Source organism: Abramis brama (genome assembly GCF_963993115.1).
Source record: "Abramis brama genome assembly, chromosome: 3".
Taxonomy (NCBI): Eukaryota; Metazoa; Chordata; class Actinopteri; order Cypriniformes; family Leuciscidae; genus Abramis; species Abramis brama.
The window spans coordinates 56,349,516-56,365,465 of NC_139965.1; the positions used below are offsets into that span (position 1 = coordinate 56,349,516).

The window sequence follows — 15,950 nt, forward strand, 5'->3', positions numbered from 1 at the left end:
TATTAACTCTCATTATAGTGTTAGTAGTGCATTAGTAGACTGGTAGGGTTAGGGTTAGATTAAGTTGACATGTAGTTGCAAAGATACTTATAGTCACTGTTGGGAAATCATCAAAATAAAAAGTCAGCAGATATTAAGCAAACAGTCTACTAATACTCTACTGAGAGTTAGTTGACATTTAGTTGCAATAAGTTCAAATAAACAATCCACCAAATCACTGGAGACCCTGAATAGAAGTGCTGATGTTTATCACATTTTTTATGGTTTTACTAATCCCATTTAGTGTTAATGTATCCCAAAATAAGTCACTGGGTTTGAGCCAGAAAACTATTGCTCTGTTTGCAAAAAAGGAAGCTATGGGATTTTGCCTCCTTAGACAGCGTCAAAGTAGTTTCTATTTTTGTTAGTAGCTTAGTGCAGCTGACTACTTTTTAAAAAAGGAAGGTCTGTTTATGAATCTGTGGGAAATTATACAGTTTTAAAGTAGCATCCAGAGTAGCAGCTAGACCGACTGTCATTCTCTGGTGTATTTCTATAAAGGTCATTTGCTACTGTCACACAAATGTGGAAAATAACCATTTAAAATCAGCAAGTGAGGTAATCAATCACACTCCCAGTAAATCAGATTAACAGTCTCAAACCTCTAATGTGTCTGTATAGCATGTATCAAGCAGGGAATGACCCTCCTCCATCAGCCCATGTTTGACAGTCTTTCTCAACGATTACATACAGATTCACATATAAAATATTCAGCCCTTCAATCTACTATGCATGTGCCCTTGAGCTAAGGCATACCATACGTACTTATAGCGCAAGTGGTAGTTAATCAAACTAAAGGAGCTGGTATGGGACGAATCTTAAAAAACCATTATGTTCAGGTCATAATTCATCCAAAATCAAAAGAAGGAAATAAGACATTGTATTCAGCATAAAGAAAAGGACCGTTAATATATTATCCATTGTGATATTGTTTTCATGAGAATTAAGTGCATTTCCCCATCAAATTCTCATACTATAATGAGATACTGTAAAGTAGTATTTGTACAGAAAAGTAGTTTCACGTACTGCCTTTAATTTATGCTCATTTAAATTTTAAAAATGTCACAATGCAAAAACAATTGAATGGTCTACATTAATGTTATGGGGTTTTTTTTATTTTTTATAGAGTTTATTTATAGAAAATATAATTTTTCAATAGACCTGGACATGTTTTAGAGAGATTTGCATATAAACTATTTATAGCACTTGACTGTTTATATTTAAAATAGACGACTTCCTCCTGGGAGGTCAAAAATGTGCTGTCTAATATCACTTTTGAGGAGCATCCTGGATGTAGAGCATGACATTGAGAAAGCATTACTTCCAATAACCTGTCGACTAGATTACTGCAATACTGCGCTGGCCGAATGGTTTCTGAATCCCTATATAGGCTCCAGCTAGTTCATACCGCTGAAACTAGAGTCTCTGCTATCGCTCCAAACACCCAATGCCTCCTGCGGCTCCTCCAATCACAGGAAAGCAGACCTCTTATCAATTCCAAGTACATCTGCTGCTGGAAAACCATTTTGTTACAGAACTCCCTAGTTATGGAACGACCACCGACAACAATATGCCAAAATCAGACACATTCCCTATACTGAAAACTCTGGCTGAGTCAACTCACGTACACAGCCAAAACTGGATCGTGCGTCTATGCCACGTGGAGTCTGAAATGAAATTATGATATTGTTAACCTTCCAATTAACTTGTTTTCTCAAGTTATGAGGTGAGGCGAGGCGACAGGCTGTGTTTGAGTGGATTTCTCATTAGAGCTTTTATCACTTACCACTGTTTGCTCACTGCGAGTTTAGACTTATCGCCATATTAAGATTGTCAAAAGCTTTGAATAAACAAATAGGTGCCAAACTTCTGTTTAGTTCAGCGGAACAAATCTTCAAATACAGCGAGTTAAGAAACCAAGAGGATCTTATTGTCAACATGAAGAACATCATAGTGAGTTATAGAGCTGTAAAGGGGCTGTTAAATGAGCCGGTGTTTGTCTCTTTACCCCTTACGGTGGCTGCTTTATGATGTTTGAGCTGTTTAAGAGAAGCAGTGACAGAAAGGAAGTGATGGACATCCTAAGAGTGTTGTAGAGAGATTACACAGCAGGTTCTTGAGGGTCTCAGTGCAACAGAATATTCTAAAATATGCTTCAGAATATGCTAAATTTACACATACTATGCAATGTTCACCATGAGCGAGAGTAAGTGAAAGAGAGCGCAAAGAGAGATATGAGTAGGCTTAGCTCCCACTCAATTCTAGCTCTTGATTTGCATTACAATGGCACTTCCCATTGATAGGTGCCGCATGAGCAGATAGTGGAACACCTAATGGCTCAAGAGCACCAGAGATGCACTCAGTACAATATTGAGGAAAAAATCCACGTGGTCAGGATCAGTTACGAATAGTTACAATATAGCTGCGTACGAATATGCCAACCCAGGCTCATTGGAAAAATTGCATTATTTCTGCATGATAACATTACGTTGCTTCTTGCACGGTTCATGACACTTTCGAAGAGAAATGTCTAGAGAGTGTCACTAAAAGCATGTTTGAGTTTTAACCAAAACTGATTAAGGTGAATCTGGTCATTTTTTATTACTGTTGTCCCACACAGCAACATAGTGTCGGCCGTCACTATGTTGCTGTGTGGGGTACTTATAATTGCAGTTCAAAAGTGATATGTCCAGTGAGTGGGGCCAAAAGTTTTCAATCAATCAATCAATCAATCAATCAATCAAAAAGGTTAATGCTCATTCATTTGAAAATAATCTACCACACACACTTAACCTAACCGAAAACGCGTTTTGTTCAAGCAACTATGCCGTTTTAGCTTGCTTCTACAAGTCTTTGAACTCTTTAATCATGACTCGGGCTTCATGGGACTCGTACCCAAGTACTCCACATCTGGAATCCAAGTGCTGTAACACGTGGATTCCACATGTACCAGATGTGGCCCGGATCTGGGCCGACACTATGTTGTTGTCTGGTAAACCGCATGAAAATCATTATTAATAGATAATTTGCCCCTGTAATCATAATTTTTTTTGTAAAAAAGGAAAACAAGATGTTTGCGTTTTACTGTCTCTAGCTGGAAACTGCAGTGAATTGTATGTATAGGTTTGCATTTTTTTTATGCATACACTAGCGTATGCATGCAGTGCAGAGAGTACACTTGGTGGAAACACTGGCCCTGTGCCGTTTCACAGTCGAAGAAGCAACGGAAGAGAGAGAACTACAACAAAACTACTGAAGATTGTGATGTGGAGCGCTCGGTGGAGTCCTGTGAAACACTAGTCACAATAAAAGAGCTCAAAGACTTGTAGAAGCAAGCTAAAATGGCATGGTTGCTTAAGCAAATGTATTTTATATCAAGTTTGCTTTTGTTAACACTATCGGTTAGGCTTAGGGAAGCATTTAGTGTAGGTGGTACATTATTTTCAAACGCAATAAACCATGAACCTTTTAGAGCCACTCACTGGACATTTCGTTTCCGAACTGCCACGATACACACAACAACCAGTGTGATAAAACGTGGCCAGATTCACATTCATCTGTTTCGGATAAAACTGAACCCGCTTTTAGGGACACTCACTGGACATTTCACTTTGAAAATGTAGAGAAATGTGCAAGAGGCAACATAATATTTAGCAGAAATGTTGCCACAGGTATGTTTTTCCAGTAAGCTTGGGTTTACCAGCTTAGTGTGCTTGAAAACAGAATGACTATGCTGGTCCACCAGCACTACCAGGTCCAACCAGAATAAACCAGACTTCACCAACATGGAATTCCTGCTGGATAATGTCGGATTTTTCAGCAGCAAACACCCAGAATACCTTAGCAACCATAGAAATATATATATACATAGATGCCTCATTATTGGCTGTTTCTACGCTGTAAAAAAAATATATGATCAATAAGTTATCATAACATATGTTTTTGCATTGCTTCAACTCATCAAAATAAGTTAAGCAATTTTCTTATCGTACAAGGTTTAAAACACTTAAATAGACGTTGTTCTAAACTCCGCTTTTAATCCCGGGTAAAGGAACATTTCACACTTATTTACAAGCGGGGTTAGCACCGGGGTTTTTACCCGGGGTTATGAAACCCTGCTTCCGAGCAGAACATGTACAGTGTGAAACGATGCGGTGTTGGAATGTTACAGCTAGACGTTTAGCAACAGACAATCACAAACTTGGATTTGCGTGCTTTGGAAAGTCTCGGAAACACTGCGCATTGGTATATAATTGTATAATTCAGCGTTTGAGAGCATAAATGTCAAAGGCTGACAAAAAACATGACAATTTGAGTGAAAAAGACACAGTTTCATTCTTTCCTTTATAGTCCGAAATGTCTATTCAGTATAAACTTGATAGTACAGTCGGCAATACTGGGATGCGCAATGCTAGGGCTTTTATGTAAACAGGTCGAGTGCTGCAATCCAGTCAGTGACTCAGCGTCACTGACTGGATTGCAGCACTCGACCTGTTATAAGAATCTTATACTCGACCTGCAGATAAGAATGTTAACCTAGGGTTTACAAACGACCAGTGTGAAACGTCATCTTATGAATACCCAGGATTAATTGTTAACTATTAATTATGAGCAGTGTGAAACGTGAAGCAAGATAATCCAGGATTCCATTTACCCAGGGTTTAAGAATGACCCAGGGTTAACTTTTTCAAGTGTGAAAAGCCCTGTTGATTTTAACAGTGAGTGCTAACAGCATCTGAAATGTTGTCTGTTCCAAGATGGCGGACACGTCGTAGTGTCTGGATTGGTCGAATGTGGAATCTACACACACATATCCATGCTAGCAGCTGCCTAGAATACACAGGCAGTTACATAGCAACACTCTAACAACAGCTTAGAATGTCTTCGCAACCACACAGAGTTTTGCATAGGAATTTTCAGGCAGAATATCTGAAAATCTGTTTTGTTATGACTCAATTTTCTGCGGTGTAGTGCATAAACACATACTGAATTCATATTTTGTGCCCTAAGCAATGTTTTAAAAACAGTGTATTTTTAAATCCAGTTTCAACATCAGTCTTTTGCTTGTGAAGGGTCTCTATTGAACAAAAACTGATAGCAGTCAGAGATTTGGTAAGCTTTTTATAAACCACTTGACATCTCAACAAAACTGCCTAATGTGTTCATCGAGCTATGATTTAAATGGATACGTTTAGCAAAACAGGACAATGGTGAACACATCTGTTGCTTCGATCATTCAATTGTACAGCAGCAACAATTGTGATGTTGTGACAATTCATACGCTCATTGCTTACACGAGAACATTAAAGCCTAATGTTTTACTTATCATATTCTGGGCATTCTGATAATATGATCATGGATCAATGTAACGTGTTCCACTTATTTAAGAAGCCATGGGATGTAATGGGAATAACATGGGAATATGCATAGGATGGGATTGAGAACGTGGAAAAGGTGAAGCTGGGTCTCCTGTAAGCAAAATTAGACTATATCGACACATCCTAGACATGCATGCCAAGATCCCTGAAATCGGCTGGCAGACATTCAAGACAGAAAATGTAGACTAATGACGATGGCAGGAAAACAGCCTTGCATATATGTTTTGCGCTCACTTTGGCAAAATGCCTTTGTCTAATATTAGGTGTTTCTGCTCCTTTCTGCAAAGAAATCTGGAATGTGTAAAAGCTAATGTCAGGGAAAATATCAAAATCATTAATTACATAAATACTGCCGCTCTTTGACTGAAGTGTAAAACCATGCAAATGATATTCACAGTGAGTCTATATTTTCTCTATGCGTAGAATATTGCTGGCAGTGACACCTCTAATACGGCAGTCTGTAAATATTCTGATAGCATTCTATAAAGCGGTCATTAGTTTGAGAGACTTGTATTGAGACATGAGACACGGAAGGTTGGCAAATATGGATCTTCTACGCTCACAGAAGAATGCATTAAAAAAAACATGGATTCTCCAAAACCAAAGCTCCATATTTCATATTCATTCATTTTACACAACACACTTTGATCACTGTTCATTAAAGGGATAGTTCCCCCAAAATGAAAATTCCTAATTACTCACTTTCTCACGTTTTATTTCGATAATCCACTTTAGACATTTTACTGACTATAAATAACTTTGCAAATAACTCTCATTAATTTGTAACTAACATGTCAACTAACTCTCATTAGAGTATTAGTAGACTTAGAGCTAGTAGAACAAGTTGACATGTACTTGCAAAGTTACTTATAGTCAGTGGAAAGTCTGTTGGAGGAGCATCAAAATAATGTGTTAGCAGATATTAAGGAGAGAGTTTACTAATACTCTAATGACTGCTAGTTGACATGTAGGTGCAAAGTTACTTATAGCTAGTAGAATGTCTAAAAAGTTCAATCCAATACAATACAGTAAGTCAGTTGTGGCTACTGTCCAGATCCCACTGAGTTTGACTGTATGGGGAAAAAACAGCTAAAATGTGGTCGACAGAACAAAGGAAGTCATTCAGGTTTGGAACAACATGACAGTGAGTAAAAGATGACAGTGTTTTCATTTTTTGGGTGAACTATCCCTTTAAGAGGCTGTTCATCCACAACCACTACAAACACTTCACAACGAAAGCTAATCATGTTCACAATAATACATCTAAAACTATCACAACTTGCTGCTGCCATCAGACTTAATCATTGGCACACAGTGTGAAGATAATGCGTTTATGGATATGATTGTCTTATCCACACTGACGAAAAGGCATTTTTCTTTTTCCTTGCAACACGACTCATCTTTGTGTATTTTCAAGATATTCAACTCATGTTGACTGTCAAAAACATCCTGGAAAGCGAAGCCAGTGATGATTCATACAATGTCCACAACAACATCTAAATGGCTTTTTCGTTTTCATTTTCCTGTTTTATGTGTCGCTGCTTTAAAAGGAATCTTTTGAAATGCAAGCTGAAAGCAGAATGGCATCTCTCACTTTGTTCCCTGTGATGTTGAACGTGACACAGTTGTTGGAATAATGGGGCCAGGATTAAGATTTCATCCTTCAGCCTGACACATTGCTGTAGACAGTTTCGCAGCTTTGCCGAGCTGTCTTCAGAACCACTGCTGTGGCTCCAGATAATTTTTTTCCCTCACAGAGACTGCTTTGATATGGAAAAAAAACCACCAGAGTGGTCTCTCTCCTCGCTTCAAGCGCCCTTTCCTGGTGTGCGACAATTCCCTGCCTAGATTCATTCCAAAAACTGCCCACTCCCCCCACTCGCATGCACTTTGAACAGCCCAGTCAACCTTCACAATCAAGCCCTACTATCAGAATGTCAACTGAAGGCATTGTGCGAAATTATACCCATCCAACACTTCTTAACCCAAAGCCTTCAAATGCAACACTTTTGTTGTGTTTTGGCCTGTTTTAAATTTGAATCATTAAAGAGTAGAAAGAGTCAATGGCTACACACTACAAGTGTACAATTTAAAAACACAATACAAATGTATTTACTTCAGACTATCATGCTGATATTTGGGAAAACAGCCCTCTTGCTCATGTGATACTGCTTAACTAGCCTCTATCATATGATATAAATATGAGACAAAAACTTATACAGTGGCATTTTTATTTTGTCACTACATTTTGAGTTTTGGAGCATTTTTTTATTCATTTTGGCGGCCCTTTTGCCCCATTCATTTCAAACCCTACTGGCCAGGCCAATTAATCGGTCAATATTGGTCACTTGCAAAGTATTGACCTTGTCAGTAAATAGCGCTCATTGCCCGTTTTCCAATATTTTTGTGAAGTGTGAGTGTTTTCTTTAAAACAAATTGGATTCTAACTCAGCAATTTTGTGTACATGTTATTTCCTATCATTAAAGGGTTAGTTTAACCAAAACATTTTTTATTTCTGTCCTTATTTACTCATCCACATCTTGTTCCAAACATGACTTTCTTTCATACAATTTCTAAAATGATTTCATTTTTGAACACTGGCGTTTGTTTGCCTTTGTATTTTTGCCACTTTGTCCATACATTTAAGGCCTGATTAGTCTGTAACTGATAAGTGAGGGCAAAAGGATGATACCAAATGGGTGATTTTGCCATGTAAGACATGTTCCTGGATCAACATCTTTTGATAATCCTGGAACAACATTCTTGTCTAAAAACATACCCCTACCCATAATCCTAACCCTACCCATACAAATCTGAGGGAAATGAGAGTTGCTCATTGAGTTACCATTGCTGTAAGCCTAAATTCTGTAAACCTATTCCTCAAATCTGATTGGTTGATTAGAATGTTGCTCCAGGATCAACAAGGATGTTCATCCAGGAACATGTTTGCAACTGCGTGAATGTGATTTCACCAAGTACAACATGCCCCTGGATCAACATTTGTTGATCCTGGAACAACATTCCAATCAACCAATTAGATTTGAGGAACAATTTTACAGTTTTGTCAAGTTTAAAGCTGCCGTCAGCAAGATTCTTTTGATCATATTCACTGAAACCGACACTATCCTCCGACAGAAATCAGCCAGTTTTAGAAAATTCCCGCGCTTCTACCTCCACCTGCAGCCTGTTCTTTGTTTTGCAAAAATCCACCGCTCCCGGTTCTTCTAGTCCAATCAGCGTAGGGCTGTGTGAGACTGTCGATCACAGTTTGTGCACACGCCACAGATCCCCCCTCCCCCCTCGTGCACGTTACAATATCACATGCACACGCCTGAAGTTCGCAGGTGTGTTGGATTGTACGAAGCGTGATGGCGGAGAGAAAATCTACTAACAAGCTTCCAATTCCTCGGTTAACAACCAGAGCTAGGAGGTCCAAAACAACTAAGGAAAAGAAAATGATGCTTCGATGCTGAAGAGACGGGTGCGTTCACAGAAAATCTGGTGCACAAGCACTGATGAGCACGAACTCGATGGGAGGGTGCTCGTGGTAGTGGGGGAGGGGCATGAGAGTTGTAAACATTCAAAATTTTGGCTAAGTCCCCTCAATCTGCCAAACTTGCAGACTGCAGCTTTAAGCTTACAATCAGGTATAGATGCTTCGACATCAGTGTTATTCACCTATCATTTACCCCTGATTTTAGGGATAAGTTATGGGTAGGGTTTGGTTTAGGAGTATTAGGGATAGGGTTAGGAGTAAATGTTCAGATGGGAATGTTGATCCAGGATCAACTAAATATGTTGATTCAATAACATGACTTACTTGGCAAAATCACAGTAACCACTGAGACTGAGAGCCTCTGTCACAATTAAGTTTCATTGCATCTTTTTTTTTTCCCTTTCATGGCTGTATTTTTCTCTTACAGAAGAAAGAAAGTCATACAGGTTAGGAATTACATGAGGGTGAGTAAACAATAACATTCTCATTTTGGGTGAATCTGCTCTCTAGATATCAGCCCACGGCCATTAAAAATAAAATAAAAATTGGTTGACCAGTATTTATAACTAAACTGCATTATAACAAAACCAATATTGTAAAATAAATATTCCAATAGTGCAAAGACCCAATAAAGAGGAAAAAAGGAAAACTCACTTCAGTCCATTGACCTTGGTTCTGTACCATGAGCATGACGCAGGGGTCAGACTTATTGAGCGTGTCCCGGTCCAACAGGGACTTGCAGCAAACACGCAGCTCCACCTTGGAAACACAAGCAACAGGACCTCCTATGCCTGCCACTGGAGACGTGGCATCCTGAGAGTCACTCATGCTGACAGAAAGTTGAGTGCGGAGGGTCAGCGGGAGATGGGAGATGGCACTGTGAATCGGGAGATCTTTAAAAGCCTCGGTTTGATTGAAGCAGGACTCTCCCATTCATGGAGTCTACCTTTTAACGTGACCTTGTGTTGTTTCTTCGTAAAGCAAAAGATGTGAAATGTCTTTAAAAAGTATCTGTCAGTTCGACTTAAAGCTCTTTACGGAGAGACATCTCTATATCTGATTCGCTTTAGAGGAGAATGGGCTGCTGGGAATGGTTCAGATATAAAGGGATCAAATGGGGTGTTGTAATTCAGAGATGTCCATTAGTATTACAACAGGAAAATCCCAGATGAGATCTTCAGTTAACAGCCTCTTCACAACAGACGCCTAAGCAAGACATAAGTATGTGAGGAAAAGAAATGTCAGGATGTACATTCTGATGATTTACTTTTAACATCCAGTGAATGGACAACAGCACTGAAACCACAATATCGACTTACAGTGAATATAGGTTAAAAAAAAGTGAGAACTGTAAGCGAAGCGAAAGAGTAACCCCTGACCCGACGCATAATGTATTGATGAACATGAAAGCGCAGAGGATAGAGCAAAACAAAACTCACGAACTAGAAGTCTATAACGAGAAATGTTCCCCCCCGGAGCAGTGTGAAGTATGCTTATGATGGATGGGTGCACTTTTTTGGGCTTCAAAATTTCATCCTCCATTCACTGCCATTGGAAGAGCCAGAACATTTTTTTAATATATCTCTGATTGTGTTTGTCTGAAAGAAGAAATTCATATACATCTAGGATGGCTGGAGGGTGAGTAAATCATGGGGTCATTTTCATTTTTGGGTGAACTATCCCTTTAAAACCACTACCGCAACTGGGTGAATAACATGCAACATCTTTGTTGATCCTGGAACAACATTCCAATCAACAAATTAGATTTGAGGGATAGGTTTACACTTTATGTCAAGTTTAGGCTTTCAGTCAGGGTTAGGTGCTTCTACTTCAGTGTTATTCACATCATTTCCCCCTGATTTTAGGGATAAGTTATGGATAGGGATTGGTTTAGGGGTATAGGGAATACAATTGCCATACATATGAAGGGAGGACCGTGCACACAGAATGCGTTTTTGCATTCCTCTGCGCTGCTTTTCTATTGTTTTTTTTCGTAAACATGAGCTAGATTCTTTTGCATCATCTTGCGCATGACGTGGCGTTCTAAACGCGACGCTCAAGTAAAAAAAAAAAAACGCGTCTCGAGACCTTGCGGGGTTTTTTGAAATTCCACTGCCGATTTGTGCCAAAACGCGTTACGTGTGGATGATCATTTAAGGCGTTCCGACTAACTTGTCACGTAACTTTGTAATACTAATAAACCTCAGGAAGACTATGCAATTTTAAGACCCCCTCCAACCTTTTGTTTTGACTTTCTTTACGGTGTTCAAGCCAATTCCCGCACCCCATAATTCGTACCCTGCGGTCATATTTCGTCATCACATTACCAATATCATTAATGGTGTGTTTTATGCATTATAGCTACTCAACCTTTAAATGATCAAATAATCAAAAGAGACTAGTAGGTAAATATATCAGGCAGCAAAGCGCTCCAGTAGCCTAGTGTGCGCGTGGTTCAGCACCACCGATCATAGACAGCTCCTCTCACATCTATATCACTTCACTACAAGAACCAATCGAGCACGGTTAGTAATCTTTCTGGCGTTATACAAGACAATACACTGCTTGTGCCTGAAACATTATTTGATTTGAAGAACCACAAGTTAAACGACACATGAAACGAGATGATCTTAATGTAGGCTGTAGACTGTCTCTTGTACTGTACATTATTTTAGCATGCAACAAGAAAACCAAACTTTTCCCGTTTAACGCGAATAATCCAGATTAAATGGCGTGATTAAAATGGAGTATCCTACTATGAAGTGAGTGTTAATAGATTACACTTTAGTCCAACTTCTCTCGCGCGCGCGTCGGCAACGCAACGTTCCACAATCCACTTTATATCCTCTATTACTTGTCAAACTCGCGTGAATGTATGTGTCGATTAATAAATGCAGTTTATTGCCTATTTATTTTACTGCCTCCCTTATCTTTCCGCAGAGACTTGCAATCACTAGCAAGTTAATTCTCATATAGTAAACACCCTAATCGTTTGTCCCTACTCATCATTGACATCGCATGCAAAAACATAGCCTAATAATACACAATACATAATACAATATAATAATAATAATAATACACATGACTATAAATAAGAGAGCTGTGTTCTTACCTGCTGTTGCTGCTGCCTCTCTCAGTGTGTGTGTGTATGTGTGTGTGTGAGACACATGCCCACCGCGCGCTAGTTCATGTTACGCTGAAGAGCCACATTGAAGTGAATTAAACAGCTTCTTTATCCGACACCCTCAGCAGGAGAAATGACGTCAGTTTTGACTTACCAAGCTTGAATGAATGTGCAGAACTCATGTCTATATGGGTTATGCCATTTGGTGAATTTCTTTTTGTTTTGTTTTTTAAACACATTTCTATAAAATTATCAGTCATACTTTATATTAGGTGTCATTAACTACTGTTTACTTGCATACAAAAATAATTGTTAGTTACAATGTAGCCTGTTGTGCTCATGTTGTATTGCAAAACACTTGTGCCGCTATTGTTGGTATAGTATGGGTAGGTTTAAGGGTGGGTTAAGGTGTAGGGGAAGGGTCAACAGTGTAATTATTAGACTACAGCTGTAATTACATGTAGGTCATTTTTAGGCCTACAATGTAAAAACATGTCGCATTTATGTGCATTGTATCAAATGATTAATTAAAATGTTAAGACACTTTTAATAAAGTGGGAAATTTTAATAAATTGCATGTGCCACTTTTGAGTAAAATTTCTGTTTATAAACTTAGGGATACCTAATGAAAACCCCTGATGCAGGGTTGGCAGAGTTGACACTGCTATAAACAAAACTATACTAACAATTCCATTCAAAATCATGGAATTTTGACATTTAAGATACTTCCTTACTCAAATGCAGAGGAAATTTTCCTTCTAGTTTCATGCACTTCCTCAAAGGAATGATCATGTCATTTTGACAGAATTTTACATTATCTGACTTTTTTATTTCAATATGCGATACAACAATTTTTTTATCGCATTAACTAAGAAAATTAGCCACTAATGTTTTATAATCAGAATGTTTACTTCAAACAGTTTTAATTTAATATTTTTAATGGTTGAATAATAATTATTTGTTTGGTTGAAAAGAGTGTTTTGATATCCTCGAAAATAAATTCCACTTGGATAGAAATGTTGTCATTGAATTTAAAGCCATTGATGCATTGACAATACGAAAGGCATCTAAATGAAACAAGGGAATGCAATTATACCTTTTTATTGTCATTATTTACACCAGGGTTCACCAATCTCGGTCCTGGAGGGCCGCTGTCCCTGCAGAGTTTAGCTCCAACCAGCTCCAACACACCTGTTTGAAAGTTTCTAGTATGCCTAGTGAGACCTTGATTAGCTGGTTCAGGTGTGTTTAATTGGGGTTGGAGCTAAACTCTGCAGGACAGCGGCCCTCCAGGACCGAGACTGATGAACCCTGATTTACACATGTGTTACTGAAAGACACAAAGGCTCCCATTTTTTGTGGAATGGCTTAACGTCATGTAGCTGTTATCAGGATCTCAGAGTATAATGTCAGTGTGTGGCGTATCAGTCTGGCCACATGAGCAAGATGTTGAAGGCTCAAGAGTTATTGAAATGCTTTTATGTTGTTAGCTGATGCATTCTTTTTTCTTTTTGATAGCATAATGGCATAGCGGCATAATGGCAAAAGTGGTGAAAATAGCATTGTTAGACAACTCTTACATAATATTATTATATTAGATACCGTACAATCTGACTAGGATTCTTTTGTGTGGGATTTTCAAAAAGCACTAAGGTCCAAGAAGCAAATTTGTCTTTATCGCAAATCAGAAGAGTGCCATTAGACAAGATTTTGAGATAAATTAGAAATGATATTCTCATTCGATTGGAGGGAGTTTCCTGTCATTTGTTTATTGAGCAGCACGGATGCATGTTGACGTCAGCTAAGCACACACACCAAGACAGGATATAACATAACTTGCAAATCAATCACGTTGCAGTCTAATAGTAGAGCAATTGACATCTTATAGCAGTCTGAATGCTTACACAGAGGTAAAACCTAAATGCATGCAACAGATGCCACTGTACCATAACCTTTTTTGTTCCACCCACAAACTTTTTTCTCTTCATTATTATTATTATTTGTTTAGATAATACAGTAGTTGCACTCATAAAAGTAAAGGTTCTTTATTGGCATCTATGGCTCCATGAAGAACCTTAATTAAACATCCATGGAAACTTTCCAATGCACAAAAGGTTCTTTATAGTGAAAAAAAGTCTTTTAGATTCATTTTCAAAAGGTATTCACACTAAGAATTTTTTTTTAAGTCTTCATGTAGCAATTTGTGAGTAAGAAAAAAAGAAAGTGCACAGATAAATCATTTACACTGCAACATTCTTAGAATTGTACATTTTGATTTCATGTTGACTTTAAAAAGGACCTATTATGCTTTTTTACATTTCAACTTTCTTTAGTGTGTAATGTTTAGTGTGTAATGAGCATTAAAAAGTTCTGCAAAGTTACAAAGCACAAAGTTACTCCGCAGCAGAAGTGATTCTCTATATCAGTGTCACTGTTTCTGAACTCCCTGAGTTTTCTTTTGGAAACAAATATTCCTCATTTAAATAATTCCCGCCCATGGGATACGCAAAATAGAGTTGTGACATTTTCCAAACACGCTCAAAGGGTTTGACCAATCAGAGCACAGTCTGCTTTTTCGATGGAGGGGCTTCATAGAGACAGGAACTAAATGGAAAGAAAGAAAGGTGCTGCAACAATGTAAAATATGTGAAAAAATAATGGAGTGTCAATTTACACCAAGTGCAAATAGCCCGACTTGTTGGCAGATGCTCTTTACAATAACTCCGCCAACCAATGGTCTAATGGCTCGTTTCCACCGAGCGGTACAGTGCAGTACAGTACAGTACAGTATGGTATGCAATTATTTCCATTTCGCTTGTCAGAAGTTACCAAAATACTGAACCATACTCTACCACTTTTTTGGGACCCTTTCATTTTTCAAATCCCGCTGATAACAGGGTCAGTGGTGTGGAGAGGACACGTCATTCTTCAACTCTTTTCCCATTTCCCAGCATATGTCAGCATGGAAAGGAGTTAATTTTCAATAAAACGTATTTATAAAGTCTAATGGATATATAATAGTAGGAATAAAGTGTTTACCTGGTAGGGTTAGGTGTTGGGGAGGGCTTTAGGGACAAGTAATGTCCCAATAAGGCGGCATCCATTTATTTTAATGAATACAACATTACAACATTGTATGAACAACCATACACTGAATATGTTGTTATTATTGCACTGTTTTATAATATGCACTTAGTGCAAATAGTGGCAGATAGTATTTGCACCTAAGTATAAATAGCATCTAACTACTATTTACACTTAGTAGCCTACAAAGAAAGACTGCAATTTGCAGTTTGCACTTAGTGTAATTATAGCCACTGACACACACAAAAAAAATAGTTTTTTGAACATTTAAGCATGGGAACCATTCTATTAGACCCCAAAAAAACAAAATTAAGACTTTGTGAAAAGGCATAATATGGTCTCTTTAAGAACTGTTCCATGTAAGGTTCTTTGGGGAACAGAAAACATTGCTGCAAAAAAAAAAAAAAAAAAAAACCTTTCGGAACCTTTATTTATAAGAGTGTAGATTGGTCAGGAAGTGCAGTGGGAGAGAGAATGGAATGGGCTTCATCAGAGGTTAAGTGCTGTTTGGTTTCTGGAAAAATAAGGAGTTGCGGTCTTGTGGCCTCTGTACTGATCATCTTACCCGGCTCAGCTAATTCAGTCTGCGATTCTAGGAGAACATCAAGAGCCACTCCATCCAGAATCCTGATGAGAAGGACAAACACTTGACATCAATCAGAGCGGGAACATCTATTTAAATGTACAAAATCTTTTTAGATATTCAACATCAATTTTAGATATTTAAACAATTTGGACGGTTTCTCTCCTCAATGCATTAAAAAACCCTAATGTAATTTAATTGTTCAATTAGAACAGCATTTATTGAGATCTTATTTTGATCGAAGC

The 15,950-nt window shown here is 38.2% G+C and overlaps 1 protein-coding gene across 1 annotated transcript in view; it reads right to left on the reverse strand.

The window, feature by feature from the left end:
- The window catches only part of cpne7 (copine VII), a 50,652-nt gene extending 38,508 nt beyond the window's left edge, over nt 1-12,144 (reverse strand). Inside the window, exons 1-2 of the mRNA XM_084108913.1 lie at nt 12,027-12,144; nt 9,569-10,120 (exon numbers count right to left, since the gene is read on the reverse strand). Coding sequence (XP_083965039.1) covers nt 9,569-9,847 — 279 coding nt within the window. The 5' untranslated portion in view covers nt 9,848-10,120; nt 12,027-12,144. The remainder of the gene's footprint in view (nt 1-9,568; nt 10,121-12,026) is intronic.
- Between the last annotated feature and the right edge of the window lie 3,806 nt (nt 12,145-15,950).